We start from the raw sequence: 15,765 nt of genomic DNA on the forward strand, positions 1-15,765 counted from the left end.
TAAAAAAAAAAAAAAACACTCACCTGATCGCGGTGCCGGCATCCCTCATCTCTGCTGCTCTGTGCTCCATTCAGACTGTCTGAATGCCGGGTGCAGAACGGACGCTGGCAAACGTCACTGTGGGCAGCACACGAGAAACAACACTATACAATATTTAAATGGGCTCAACAACTAGTGTCTTAATTAAACATCACAAAGGTTTGTTTACTGGACGGAGCGGTAAAAATATATTATATATATATACTTATACTTATTTACAGAACCAGACTAAAATAAACATATAGGATACTTTTACTTGAAAGTAAATATCAGAACATCTAAAAAAGACTCGGTGCACAATATTGGAATTTTATTATAAATTGTCTTTAATGTTCATCTATTTTTTTTTTTTTTAAATAGCATAAAATAAAATGTTCCAGAGCAATTTCAATGATCGGTGCTAATCTGGAACAAGTCACGGTTATTACATATTTCTTTGTTCCCAAAGAATAAAAACTAAACATCAAAGAGATAGAAAGAAACTATTTTGCTATTCCGGTGAGGAATATTCCCTCGTATCTGCATTTTACCTGCAGCCAAGTTTACAACAACACCTGACTAAATCTTACAATTAATTTAAGATTTCATCTGTACATTAGAAAAATATTAAACCCAAACTCCATTGAGTTGCAGCCATGAAGCGCGTCGGGTTGTCACACGTGAGAAACGCTGTTCTCTGCAAGTTCTATGAGACGGAGACGTGGGATCCAGGTTTCATTTCCGGAAGCGTTTGAAGAGCGGGTGTACGTGCCCTTTGTTACCTCCCTTATTCCGAGGAGCGTGATATTCCATGTAAACCGTGTCGTCTGCTCCAGACATAGAACCCATGGCACCTACGCGTCTCGCCAACTGCGGGAAGAGATGAATCGTAAATGGACTGCAGGCTGTGAAGTTACTTATCTTTCTGCAGTTCCTTGTTCTACAGGAAACTAACGTGGTCTTAAATTCATTTATCCAAATATATCAGTTTTGAATGGTGTCTTAGTAATATTCCTGTGACCCGCCATTACCGCTCAGTTTTGTTGTTGTTTGGATTAGGACACAATGCGGATTGTGACCTGATCATCATCAACATTTATTTATATATTCCGTAGCGCTTTACAATTGGGAACAAATATTAATAAGACAATACTGGGTAATACATACAGACGAATCACTTTAAATTTGCGTACTGGCAGCTAATATGAAACATGAAACCTTGTAGCACTGGCTGCATGACGCCCTCTCGCCCCGTCTCGGTGTGTGCAGTGCATGTAGGCCCGTCTCATAACAGCTGGGTGACTACACTATGTGAGCTGCTGCCACACGAGCACTTAGATGATTACTTTAGTAATGTGTAATTGTGTGAGGGTCTCAGTGATCGATCTATATGTACAGACAATAACATACTACAATTCTGCATTAGGCGACTCTGTTCTAACCGATTCCTCCTCCGATTAGTTAACCCAGGTAGACAGGTTCTCTATGCAGTTACTTCTGTCTATAATGTATGTTTTACAGCACAATTATAGATAGTGAGTTATAATGCGGGTATATGAATACAAGTATTAATAAAAGAAAATAAGTATTTGCAGAATCTCTAGAAGTGTTTTTTCTGGGAACAATTGAAGACACAGAATCGTCATGTAACACACAGAGCGTGACTATCACACGCGTGGAAGAGACAGAATCGTCATGTAACACACAGAGCGTGACTATCACACGCGTGGAAGAGACAGAATCGTCATGTAACACACAGAGCGTGACTATCACACGCGTGGAAGAGACAGAATCGTCATGTAACACACAGAGCGTGACTATCACACGCGTGGAAGAGACAGAATCGTCATGTAACACACAGAGCGTGACTATTACACGCGTGGAAGAGACAGAATCGTCATGTAACATACAGAGCGTGACTATCACACGCGTGGAAGAGACAGAATCGTCATGTAACATACAGAACGCGACTATCACACGCGTGGAAGAGACAGAATCGCTATGTAACACACAGAACGCGACTATTACTCGCGTGGAAGAGACAGAATCGCTATGTAACACACAGAACGCGACTATTACTCGCGTGGAAGAGACAGAATAGTCATGTAACACACAGAGCGTGACAATCACACGCGTGGAAGAGACAGAATCGTCATGTAACACACAGAGCGTGACTATCACACGCGTGGAAGAGACAGAATCGTCATGTAACACACAGAGCGTGACTATCACACGCGTGGAAGAGACAGAATCGTCATGTAACACACAGAGCGTGACTATCACACGCGTGGAAGAGACAGAATCGTCATGTAACACACAGAGCGTGACTATCACACGCGTGGAAGAGACAATCGTCATGTAACACACAGAGCGTGACTATTACACGCGTGGAAGAGACAGAATCGTCATGTAACATACAGAGCGTGACTATCACACGCGTGGAAGAGACAGAATCGTCATGTAACATACAGAACGTGACTATCACACGCGTGGAAGAGACAGAATCGCTATGTAACACACAGAACGCGACTATTACTCGCGTGGAAGAGACAGAATCGCTATGTAACACACAGAACGCGACTATTACTCGCGTGGAAGAGACAGAATAGTCATGTAACACACAGAGCGTGACAATCACACGCGTGGAAGAGACAGAATCGTCATGTAACACACAGAGCGTGACTATTACACGCGTGGAAGAGACAGAATCGTCATGTAACACACAGAGCGTGACTTACACGCGTGGAAGAGACAGAATCGTCATGTAACACACAGAGCGTGACTATCACACGCGTGGAAGAGACAGAATCGTCATGTAACACACAGAGCGTGACTATCACACGCGTGGAAGAGACAGAATCGTCATGTAACACACAGAGCGTGACTATTACACGCGTGGAAGAGACAGAATCGTCATGTAACATACAGAGCGTGACTATCACACGCGTGGAAGAGACAGAATCGTCATGTAACATACAGAACGTGACTATCACACGCGTGGAAGAGACAGAATCGCTATGTAACACACAGAGCGTGACTATTACACGCGTGGAAGAGACAGAATCGCTATGTAACACACAGAACGCGACTATTACTCGCGTGGAAGAGACAGAATAGTCATGTAACACACAGAGCGTGACTATCACACGCGTGGAAGAGACAGAATCGTCATGTAACACACAGAGCGTGACTATTACACGCGTGGAAGAGACAGAATCGTCATGTAACATACAGAGCGTGACTATCACACGCGTGGAAGAGACAGAATCGTCATGTAACATACAGAACGTGACTATCACACGCGTGGAAGAGACAGAATCGCTATGTAACACACAGAGCGTGACTATTACACGCGTGGAAGAGACAGAATCGCTATGTAACACACAGAACGCGACTATTACTCGCGTGGAAGAGACAGAATCGCTATGTAACACACAGAACGCGACTATTACTCGCGTGGAAGAGACAGAATCGTCATGTAACATACAGAACGTGACTATCACACGCGTGGAAGAGACAGAATCGCTATGTAACACACAGAACGCGACTATTACTCGCGTGGAAGAGACAGAATCGCTATGTAACACACAGAACGCGACTATTACTCGCGTGGAAGAGACAGAATAGTCATGTAACACACAGAGCGTGACTATCACACGCGTGGAAGAGACAGAATCGTCATGTAACACACAGAGCGTGACAATTACACGCGTGGAAGAGACAGAATCGTCATGTAACACACAGAGCGTGACTATCACACGCGTGGAAGAGACAGAATCGTCATGTAACACACAGAGCGTGACTATTACACGCGTGGAAGAGACAGAATCGTCATGTAACATACAGAGCGTGACTATCACACGCGTGGAAGAGACAGAATCGTCATGTAACATACAGAACGTGACTATCACACGCGTGGAAGAGACAGAATCGCTATGTAACACACAGAACGCGACTATTACACGCGTGGAAGAGACAGAATCGTCATGTAACACACAGAGCGTGACTATTACACGCGTGGAAGAGACAGAATCGTCATGTAACACACAGAGCGTGACTTACACGCGTGGAAGAGACAGAATCGTCATGTAACACAGAGCGTGACTATCACACGCGTGGAAGAGACAGAATCGTCATGTAACACACAGAGCGTGACTATTACACGCGTGGAAGAGACAGAATCGTCATGTAACACACAGAGCGTGACTATTACACGCGTGGAAGAGACAGAATAGTCATGTAACATACAAAGCGTGACTATTACACGCGTGGAAGAGACAGAATAGTCATGTAACATACAAAGCGTGACTATTACACGCGTGGAAGAGACAGAATCGTCATGTAACATACAGAACGTGACTATCACACGCGTGGAAGAGACAGAATCGCTATGTAACACACAGAACGCGACTATTACACGCGTGGAAGAGACAGAATCGTCATGTAACACACAGAGCGTGACTATTACACGCGTGGAAGAGACAGAATCGTCATGTAACACACAGAGCGTGACTTACACGCGTGGAAGAGACAGAATCGTCATGTAACACAGAGCGTGACTATCACACGCGTGGAAGAGACAGAATCGTCATGTAACACACAGAGCGTGACTATTACACGCGTGGAAGAGACAGAATCATCATGTAACACACAGAGCGTGACTATTACACGCGTGGAAGAGACAGAATAGTCATGTAACATACAAAGCGTGACTTTTACACGCGTGGAAGAGACAGAATAGTCATGTAACATACAAAGCGTGACTATTACACGCGTGGAAGAGACAGAATCGTCATGTAACATACAGAACGTGACTATCACACGCGTGGAAGAGACAGAATCGCTATGTAACACACAGAACGCGACTATTACACGCGTGGAAGAGACAGAATCGTCATGTAACACACAGAGCGTGACTATTACACGCGTGGAAGAGACAGAATCGTCATGTAACACAGAGCGTGACTATCACACGCGTGGAAGAGACAGAATCGTCATGTAACACACAGAGCGTGACTATTACACGCGTGGAAGAGACAGAATCGTCATGTAACACACAGAGCGTGACTATTACACGCGTGGAAGAGACAGAATAGTCATGTAACATACAAAGCGTGACTATTACACGCGTGGAAGAGACAGAATAGTCATGTAACATACAAAGCGTGACTATTACACGCGTGGAAGAGACAGAATCGTCATGTAACATACAGAACGTGACTATCACACGCGTGGAAGAGACAGAATCGCTATGTAACACACAGAACGCGACTATTACACGCGTGGAAGAGACAGAATCGTCATGTAACACACAGAGCGTGACTATTACACGCGTGGAAGAGACAGAATCGTCATGTAACACACAGAGCGTGACTATCACACGCGTGGAAGAGACAGAATCGTCATGTAACACACAGAGCGTGACTTACACGCGTGGAAGAGACAGAATCGTCATGTAACACAGAGCGTGACTATCACACGCGTGGAAGAGACAGAATCGTCATGTAACATACAAAGCGTGACTCTTACATGTGTGGAAGACTTGGTGCCGTACTCTCCAGCTACGATCTCTTCTTCAGCATCCAGATCTGAGGCCGCCAACACTTTCTGTAGAAGCAGCTGCTGGTCCTCTCTGGTGGAGAACGCGAGATCTTCCTCCTCCATCCCAGCCAGCTTTGTGATCACCTGCCCCAAACATGGACACAGAACAAAACACTTTATTGGACTGATATCCACATGCGCTAAGTATGTTATGTGAGGTGGACGGATAGATAGAACATTTGGGACAAAGATCAATGATCCCTATTTTAAGTAAGAATCAAAATAAACACTTGACTAAACAATGTCTAGGTGCTCCTGATACTAAGCAAACAACCCATAATGCTCCTGGTCAGGTATACAGACGCTGGTTAGGCCCAGTTACCGAATATTCCGGCTATGCGCAAACAGCCAATTTATCTACAGATCACCTCAATTTCTTTTTTATAAGGAAACAAATAGAGGAGAGAACACGGCGCTTTACTGCGGTTATGGAGCAGGAAACACAGTCAATACCGTTCATCTCATTAAAGAGACAGAACCATAGAAGACAAAACAAAAAAAAAAAGAACACTAATTATAGGGTCACATCGGCATAAATGACAGTAAAGACGTCTGTACACCCCAAGATGTCACAATGAACAGTGGATAGGACGACGTTGTCTGGAAAGTCTGAGGTAAAGATATCATTACGTAGAAGCGACTCTGGATGAGAGATCCGGAGCAGAGGTCGTTCTCCACCAACATTAATAGATGATATTTCTGGTGTCGCATCCGTCCGCTCCACACTCTAATCTAGGACAAGCCGCACTGCAGCCGTCAGATTACAATTGGACCAATGACCTGCACACGTTCATGAGAATGCAGCCAAATTAACTAGGAACCTGGAGCTCATCAATATGTAAATCAGGCCACAAGGACATTAGTGACATCACTTGTTCCTGACCAATTGACAAGGTCAGAGCTCACTTACTACTACGGTCCCTTAGTGCAGGCGTGGCCAACCCGTGGCTCACTAGGTGCTGTGAAACTACAAGCCCCAGAATGCTTTGCTAGAAGATATCCAGCTGATAGCTGCAGGGCATGCTGGGGCTTGTAGTTTCACAACACCTGGTGAGCCAGGCCTGGCTCAGTGTAACAAGCGCTTACCTTGAAGCTGTATCCCTGATCCACAAGGAATCTCTGTCTTTTGGTAGAATAGGCCATTTCCTGCGTGTCCTGAGACACCAGCGAGTAGAAGAAGGCGTTGTACTCCTCAGCCACCATTCCTGCACACAAATAAGAACATACAGCATTATACAGGGGCTCCCGAGCCTTTAAAATCCTATATACCCATCAATATCAGATATCTCTTGAAATGATCACTCTACCCACCTTACACTATATAACCTAACAATACACAGGATAGACGGACACACATTACTGACGCACACACTTATCTTCAGAGCTTCCTGCACGCTAATCTCAGCTCATGACATCATTAACAAAGAACATTTTGGCCGCATTAAAGCCACTGCTTTGAAACGTCTGATTTGCTGTAATGTTTTTAGACTTGCAGGGATCGTATTCTAAAAACATACAGAGGAGGGAGGAATGTACGTAACTCCGCAGAGACCTCTGGTACAGTTACAGACATAATAGGATCGCTTGTAAGAGAGAAGGGTGGAGACGGCCGACGTTATTTTCCTGACCCTTCCCGCAAAGCGCTGGGTAGTTTTTGTACTTCACGGGGGGTCTACACTGAAAGCAAAACTGGTGACCTGTTCTGGAAGGGATTATAACAAACACTGGAACAGAGGAAGATGCCCGGATTACTCACAGACCAGGCATTTTATATATAAATTTAAAAATATATCTATCGGTAAACGCTGGATTTGATGTGATGACAGGACGTCAGATCTTGTTTGCAACAATGAATACAGAAAGAGAGAGCAGTATTGCAGCAGTTTCCTATAGACAGAGGAGTGACCCATCTGCTCAGCGATCCGGGGACGGAGTAATCTGTAGCTGGTGTTGGGGATTTTATGAAGGTGCATAAATCAGACACAGGCAGCAATAAGCCCAGCACAGGAATGAGAGCGCACAGCAGCGACAGGAGTGAATTATGCTGCAGATGGGGCCCAGGGGGAGCGCACTGAATAAAAGATCCCCCCTCCCTCCACCCCCACAAGGTAATGTTACAGGCCGTGAGAAATGTTTAAGCCAGTTCGCTGTATGTCAGTGAGTGAGGGAACTGCGCAGTAACCGCAGCTCATCGCTGAACGTGGCCGTTCAAAGCTGCGACTCCGCAGCTGGTACGGGGGGGGGGAGAATTGTGTTTCCTGGTTTATCTGCACATTGAATTTCAGGCGTCACCACATCAATGTGATAAACAACAAGCTCCGTAAACAGTTCTCCAAGTGCTTGTCCCTCAAATCAACCAGCAGCTACTGCAGCTCAATCTCCTCAGACGGAAAAGGAGCAAAATAACAAAACAAACCGAGCCGGAGAGCGTCCAACGAGCAAAACCAAATGGTGACTTTATCTGTACAGGTTCCTGCAGGATTCTCATCTCCATCACTGGATTTCAGCAGCCCGGAGGGGACTCTGTAAGGGCGATGTACAGATAATCTACCTTTGATTTTGCTCATTGTACGCAGTTTAATTGTGTGTTACAAGTGATACAAGTTCAAAAAAATAATATATTTTATTTAAACCGTATTACCAGCTAGGTTGTGTATTATTATTATTTATTTATAAGGCGCCACAAGGTTTCCGCAGCGCCGAACACAGTACAAACAATGGAGAGTACAGGGAATAACAGTGCAGAACAATAAACGAGTAATACCGAGACTTCAGATGCTCCAGGAAAAGCAAAAATATTGAGGTTGGAGCAGAAGAGAAGGTAGAGAGACAGGAGGGAGAAGGGCCCTGCTCATTAGAGCTTATATCCTAAATGGAGGGCAACAGACAATCGGCACAGAGGGAGTCAAAGGAGGGGAGCAAGCGCAGCCTATTCAAAGGAGGAGCCAAGAGATGAGAGCGAGCATGGAAAGAGGGTTAAGTGGAGGGCTGGTAAGCTTTGAGGAAGAGATGAGTTTTGAGTGCCCGTTTGAAGGAGCACAAGTTAGGGGATAGACGGATGGAGCGAGGGAGGTCATTCCAGTGAAGGGGGGCAGCTCGGGAGAAGTCTTGAATTCTGGAGTGGAATGAGGTGATCAGAGTGGACGAGAGGCGACGGTCATTGGCCGAATGTAGGGACCGAGCGGGAGTGTGGATGGAGAGAAGGTTGGAGATATAGGGGGCAGTAGAGTGGGAGAGGGCCTTGTAGGTGAGGGTAAGAAGTTTGTAAAGGATACGATAGGGGAAGGGGAGCCAGTGAAGGGCAAGGCAGAGTGGGGAGGCAGAAGAGGAGCGGCGAGAAAGGAAGATGAGCCTCGCCGCCGCATTGAGTATAGAACGAAGGGGGGCAAGGCGAGAGCGGGGGAGGCCGGTGAGGAGAAGATTGCAGTAGTCCAGCCGGGAAATGATGAGTGCGTGGATAATAGTTTTGGTTGCTTCATTAGATAGGAAGGGCCGGTTGTGTAGCCCAAAACATTAAAGCTCCACACCCTCTAGTAGATAAATGTTACCGGCTTTCTCCCTACCCAGCGGGATGAGCGAGAGGACCAATCAGAAGCTGTGATCAAGAGATCGTGACTTATGATTGTCCTTCCTTCTAACCCCACTGACCCACCCTCCAGTTGCACTTTTAAAGAGACGGAATTGATTGACCTAAAGACTCCAGCTAGGGAGATGGTTCTACAGCAGTAATGCCCTGAATGTGCGGATACCAGCAGGGTAATTATAGTGCAGACAGTGAACGAGGGGTCAAAAAAAAACCCTGTAGTAGCTGCAATCGTTCCTCTTTAATTTTCTGCACTTCTCCAGTCTAAGGTAACAAACAAAACTTGTGCTTTTCAGATAGATCACATACTGAAGCTCCATCCAGTCTGTCCCAAGTGAAATTGTTCATAATGAGCAGACTCTCTCAACCTGTAGCTTGCTAGCTTTTGTGGAACTACAAGTCCCTGCCAGCCTCCTGGATTTGTAGAGTCGCAGCAGATGGCGGTGCCTCTTTTCATGACCTCCCATGATGTGACAATGACTGATATATACATTGTGTATTGGTTGGAAAAATTCTTCAGGACCGAGTTAGTTGAAGAGAAATTTGGCATTTTATTCCCACGTGCAGGAACACAGCGAGATCACCACCAGGTCGTATAATTATACCTCCTCGTACAACGATGCTGCTAGTATGTCTGAGGGTTTATAAAAACAACCTACAGAGGGGTGACGGCCAAACCAGTCACCAGCAGACGCGGTCTATAGAAGACAGTGACGTTACCTTTCTTGGCTCTCAGCACACGCCCCAGGCGTTGAGCTTCTTGTCTCCGAGACCCTCCGTGCGATGAAATCTGGATCAGTACATTGGCTTCGGGTAAATCGAAGGACGTGTCTCCGACCTAAACCATACAACAAGTACTTAGTCTGGAACAGTCTTGGATAACATACTGATCATTGGTCTACGCAGTGACCAGACGGATTGTCCTGGCCTAGGAACATGACAAATCTACTGCAAATCCTGATCGCCCCTTAACACAACTTCATACCCGGCCAAATATCCTGATGGGGGTTACTCACCTTCGATATAAAGATGGTGTTAATTTTTGGATTGTGTTTAAAGTTTTGCAGAATTTGCATCCTCTCTCCTTGCGAGGTCGGACCGTAGATATAGGGTCTGAAAAGGAGGAAACAATATGAAACTGATGATCAATATTACATTAACATGACATCTACAGAATGTATATGGAGACAAATTACTGGTGTCCTGCATGAAAAAAAAAAACACACTTCACAGCTATTCCAGCGGCACCGATATATTGTATATGGTTTGTTCTCAGTGATCCCAGACATTTATGTAGCCCAGGGTGGAAGTCACTCCAGGAAAGATGTAAACGGGACATTAAAATCACCTTAAGCTCATTCAGCAGAACGACCGCATCCAATAACATTCCCTAATCGTCACTGTGGCTGATCTCTTTTCAGGCCAATTTAACATTGATTAAAAGATCTCTTTCATAAAGGATCCGTCTAAACTACAACTGTGCTGTGATAAGTACATTAACTGTCAGTTTGAAAATAACAACCAAAAATACAAGATAGAGATATTCACACGTACAATCAACAGCCCTCCTAGGACTAAACTCACTACAGCTCACAGGTGAATTGTACACACGAGGAACCTTCAGTCTTTCAAAGTTTATAGTTAAAGAGAAAATAAAAGGATAATGGGGCCATCAAAACACCAAATGGGAAAGCCCAGGGGTATGAGAAAAAGATGGCGAGGGATCAATGGCTACAAGCAATGGGAGTTCACAAAAAGAAGTGCACAGAGGTGAACTTAACTCTTAAATCATTTCCCTTTATTCGGTCGCACTACAGAGAGAAGTCTGAACCTTATATGAACATTGAGCTGGTGCAGAAAAGAGCAAGATGATAATAAACAGACTCCAGCATGTCTGCCCAGCAGGAACGTACACAAGGTGAAAGAAAAGGGTTTTATTTTCCTATACGGTTCATTACAATACAACCGATTGCTGAGTTTCCCTAAAAACCGTTTTCCTAAAAAGAAAATTAAATTGCCTGAATAAAATGCTGGTGAAGTTCTCTACTATATTGTACATGACACAAAGAGACTCTAAGGGGAACAAGAGCTGCCCCTCCTCTGCCTCCAGGATTCAACAAGTGAGCTGAAGAACCCCCATCAAACTGGTCCCTAAAACAACAAAGCGGCCATTCACACAGCCGACCCTCCGCCTGATTGCCATGCAGGGCCACTTACTTGTTCAGCCGGATGGCGTACTCCTTCAGCGCAAACACGTTGTCCGCGAAGACAATGATCTTGTCATTCCTCCGCTCATGGAACTTAATCAGGAACTGGCAGGCTCGAAATTTATTTGGGTTCATGGTGTACAACAGAATTCTCTTCTTTGTTTTGATGGCGACGTATTCTCTGTAAAACTCAGGAGACATGGGGCACCAGACCTGGGGGGGAGGGGGATGAGAGGGAGCAGGAAGTTAGCACGGCGCTCATTCTAAACAAAGAAGAGAATTCTGTTGTACACCATGAACCCAAATAAATTTCGAGCCTGCCAGTAATATGGGTGGGCAGTATCCATGTGGGGTGACATGCCCATGATGCTGGGAGTATATGAGTCTAACAGGTCGACTTAAAATTGTCGCTTAAAGATTGGAAAACAAACTACAGTAAAACCACTGACCCTGAGAGAGGTATATGTATCAGAGGAATGCATCGTGTATAATGCACAGGTAACAGCAATATATTTATAAACTCCTGTAAGTTATAAGGGTATAAACGTTGCTTAGTGATGACATCACTACAATATTTATTATGACACATTATAGCAAACAACATACCCCCCCATCATACATTATAAAGTTATTACAGTTTGGTTTCCTGTATAAAAACTCACAGCCTCTTGCCTCGTGTCTGTAAGTGGTCAAGTAACTGTCCAATCTTCTCTAATAAACGTATTAAAATGGGATTTCCAGAATATATTATTATCTTACTACGTTCATCCCTCTACAATACTGTCCCGAAAATGCAGAGCGTCCAAGTTTGTGATCCCTGAAAAGATCACTATCCAGCCGCTTCTGATTGGCCGATTGTGTATTGACCCCGCCAGCCAGCCGAATTCAATATATTATATGAAGCTGTCTGTTCAAATGACATTTCCTTTAGGATTACCACAGGAAAGAAGATTTTGGTTTCATTTGAAAGAGTAAAAACAACATATATTGGGGTAGATTTATCAAAACGTCTGTAAAGAAAAAGTGGAAGTGTTGCCCATAGCAACAAATCAGATTGTAGCTATCATTCTCTAGAATGCATTTGATAAATGAAAGCTAGAATCTGATTGGATGCAATGGGCCACACCTCCACTTATCTCGATAGGTTTGATAAATCTATATCTTTAATGTAATTTAATTTGAATTTCATTACATTTTATATGGAAAATTTGACTTTGGCGTTTATTTATTACAGTCACAGCCCTATACCCTCTTGTGTATCTGAGATATCATTACATGATTATATTGTGTACAAATAGGAGACTTTAGAGTGTACGAACACTGCCCTTTTTCTACGCTATCGTGGGTGGTTAGTGTAGACACTTGTACGCCTGACGTAAGTAAATGCTCTATCGAGATGCGTCCGACTGAACATAAAAGATTTTTTTCTTGCTTACGTTTTCTGCGTCCAATGTGAGCCCCACAAAGGTGAAAAAAGTGACTATTTTTGAACATTTTGTGTTATAAGGCTGTACCTCTTGATTGCCCCCCCAGAGGTTTTATTCAAACACTATGCCCAAAATTGTAAAGAGCAACAAGAGTGACACCTAGCAGTGCCAGATTTGCAGTGAAGGAAACAGTGACACGGCTAGAGCATGCATGCACATGTATGATTTTTGGGAGCAGACGCAATGTGTTCCGACAATGCTACAAGCACCTTTTTATGCCAATGACAATCGGTTTCGGAAAGGCAAAGCAGGTCGCCTTTCCTATGAGAGTGTGACGAAGAGGCTATCGGAGGACAAGTAATCAGGCCAGAGACGCTGGGTCATGTGATGAACGGATAACGCAACATTCCGCTCTCGCTGTAATAAGGTTTGTCAGCTGCTAGTGAAACACAGCACCAAGTGCATCCCGCTGTAATGTAATAACTGAGTACACATCGTACAACCGCCTGTTGTTTACACTCCCCTCTATATATTTACAGCCATCTTTCCGTAAGTAAGAGGGATTTAGATTCTCTTTTTATAGCTTATATATGTCTCACTGACACTTTAGTATCGGAGAGGCGTAATGTCTCTGACACACAATACCAGACAGCTATTGAGCTTGTCCTGCTGTAAAACCTACTCTGGAAAAAGTGCTTAACCCTGCGACAGTTGCAGCAGAGTCGTCTTTCAGTCTCCGCGGCCAAGGGGGTTACGTGGGGACGTTAAAGTAACTTAGAAATACAATTAAAGGGAAATTGGCCCCAATATCTATCTCATTGGAGCAAGCCCCGTCACATAAAGCCACACGAATGCAGCCGTTACGTATTTAAATGGCGGCACCAACGAGTATCTTCTTGTCACGGGCACTAGGAGTCTTTACCCAGGGATCACCAGGTGATAGGCTTACCAGAGCAGTATAGGTGGTAATATGGTACTCTGGTAGCAGGGTGATCACGGAACAGGAAATAGCAGATGATGAGATGCTCAGGAAAGTCTATGACTAGCAGCACTGGCAATATGGAGGTAGTAATACACGAGGAACTGTATGGACAAAGGACACGTGAAGGTAGTCAGTGGTCTGCGGTAGCAAGTTGTACCACTGCTATAGTGAGGAGGAATGTCCAACAGAAACGAGGAGGTGATGAGAGTCAGCGGTCTGCGGATAGCAAGTTGAACCGCTGTCTGAGTGAAGGAATGGAATCCAAGTGGAGATATCCGGGGAGTCAGTGGTCTGCGTTAGCAAGTTGTACCACTGCTATGTGAGAGGATACTGGAACAGGTGAAACTGTAAACAGGAGTCAGTGGTCTGCCACTAGCAAGTTGTACTACTGAATATATATGTGAGGAGGTGCACGGGGAGAGACTGCAACACAATATATACACGGGCACCTTGACTTTGATCCACAGTAATATGCACAATATAAATGTATAAATGACTGAACAATACTGCCAATATAGAAAGTCTCTTGAAGTAGTCCAGCATAAGATAACACAGTCAATGATGGCAATAGACTCAGCGGATAGCACACTCCAGAGGAGAACCAACACAGTCCAGCAAGGTATGCAATACACAGCACAGTCAATGAGAAGTATGCATACCGTGGTTCAGGAGGCAGTCAGACAGGAGTGCAGAGATACCTGAACGGCAGGAGGCCGGCAGGATGCGAAGTCCCTGGATGGGTGAAGCGGTGGTCTAGTAGGTGCAGCGCACGGGAAGGTAGACCAGCAGGGAACACAGGAAAGCGTGGAGAGCGGATCAGCAGTAGATGGATGAGTAGTGCTGAGGAGTAGCAGCAGCGGGTCTCTGCGGGAACACGGAGGTAGCCAATAGCAACCAGCAGGTGCAGTAACGATGGGACACGGGAGAGCAGAGTTGAACAGGCACTGTTGATCACGGAGAATAGCGGGTAGCAATAGTGGAGGCAGACTCAAGGAAACACGGGAGCGTTGACAAGGACTGAAGACTGAAGCGCACAGAGGCAGCGGATAGGAATCAGCCAAACAGTCACGATGAAACACAGACGGGTTGCAGGTTGAAGACTGTAGTGCACGGAGGCAGCGGATAGGAATCAGCTAGCAGTCACGATGATGAAACACAGACGAGTTGCAGGTTGAAGACTGTAGTGCACGGAGGCAGCGGATAGGCATCAGCTAACAGTCCCAATGATACATGGTAGAGTTGAAGTGATTAGAAGACTGTAGTGCACGGAGGCAGCGGATAGGAATCAGCTCACAGTCACGATGATTCAGTAGATGGTAGAAGTGGTATGGGAACCACAGTAGCAGAAGTGGTTAGGAAACCACAGAGGTAGAAGTGGTTTGGAAACCACAGGAATCAGCAGGGCTGAATAAACAAGGAAACACAGGAACACCTTCAGAGACTCATGGGGAATGAGACTCCAAGATCAGGCAACGTGGTGTTGACCACAGGTGCTTAATATAGGGAGGTTGCCTGATCTGCCAATTAAGTTAAAGGAACATACACTGAAGGTTTGGAAAGGGCTGCGCATGCGCAGTCCCTCAGGATAGAGGACGTCCACGGTTCCTAATAGTCCGGGAAGAAGCACTCACAGTCCGGTGAGTGACAGTACCCCCCCTTTTAAAGGTGGGCACAGAACGCCTGGAACCGGGCTTGTCCGGATTTTTGGAATAAAACTTCTTCAGAAGGGCAGGAGCATTAAGATCTTCAGCTTTGATCCATGAACGCTCTTCAGGACCAAAGCCCTTCCAATGAACGAGGAAACGGAGGACTCCTCGCGAAATTTTTGCATCCAATACCTCAGTAATCTCGAAATCCTCCTCCTGATGAACTTGAACTGGCTGCGGTGCTGAGGAAGGAGTCGAGAAACGGTTGATGATGAGAGGTTTGAGCAAGGACACATGGAAG

General features: G+C 45.1%; 1 protein-coding gene across 1 annotated transcript; it reads right to left on the minus strand.

Annotated features, from left to right (window-relative positions):
- Nucleotides 1-328: 328 nt before the first annotated feature.
- Nucleotides 329-11,643, minus strand: LOC142135139 (general transcription and DNA repair factor IIH helicase/translocase subunit XPB-like). Its single transcript, XM_075194567.1, has 6 exons — nt 11,420-11,643; nt 10,219-10,315; nt 9,923-10,040; nt 6,706-6,824; nt 5,548-5,703; nt 329-888 (listed from the first exon to the last, which is right to left on the minus strand). The coding sequence occupies exons 1-6, from the start codon at nt 11,608-11,610 to the stop codon at nt 754-756; spliced, it is 816 nt and encodes a 271-aa protein (XP_075050668.1). The 5' UTR covers nt 11,611-11,643; the 3' UTR covers nt 329-753.
- Nucleotides 11,644-15,765: the final 4,122 nt, after the last annotated feature.

Source organism: Mixophyes fleayi, unplaced genomic scaffold (assembly GCF_038048845.1).
Source record: "Mixophyes fleayi isolate aMixFle1 unplaced genomic scaffold, aMixFle1.hap1 Scaffold_616, whole genome shotgun sequence".
NCBI classification, from domain to species: Eukaryota; Metazoa; Chordata; class Amphibia; order Anura; family Limnodynastidae; genus Mixophyes; species Mixophyes fleayi.

Bases quoted from the DNA above. Each gene is read 5' to 3' on its own strand.
- LOC142135139 (XM_075194567.1), bottom strand. From the start codon at position 11,610: ATGTCTCCTGAGTTTTACAGAGAATACGTCGCCATCAAAACAAAGAAG. The intron at 5,704-6,705 runs GTAAGCGCTTGT...TGTTTGGGGCAG, and splicing joins ATCAGGGATACAGCTTCAAG to GTGATCACAAAGCTGGCTGG. The intron at 889-5,547 runs GTAAGAGTCACG...CTCTTCCCGCAG, and splicing joins GCACCAAGTCTTCCACACAT to TTGGCGAGACGCGTAGGTGC.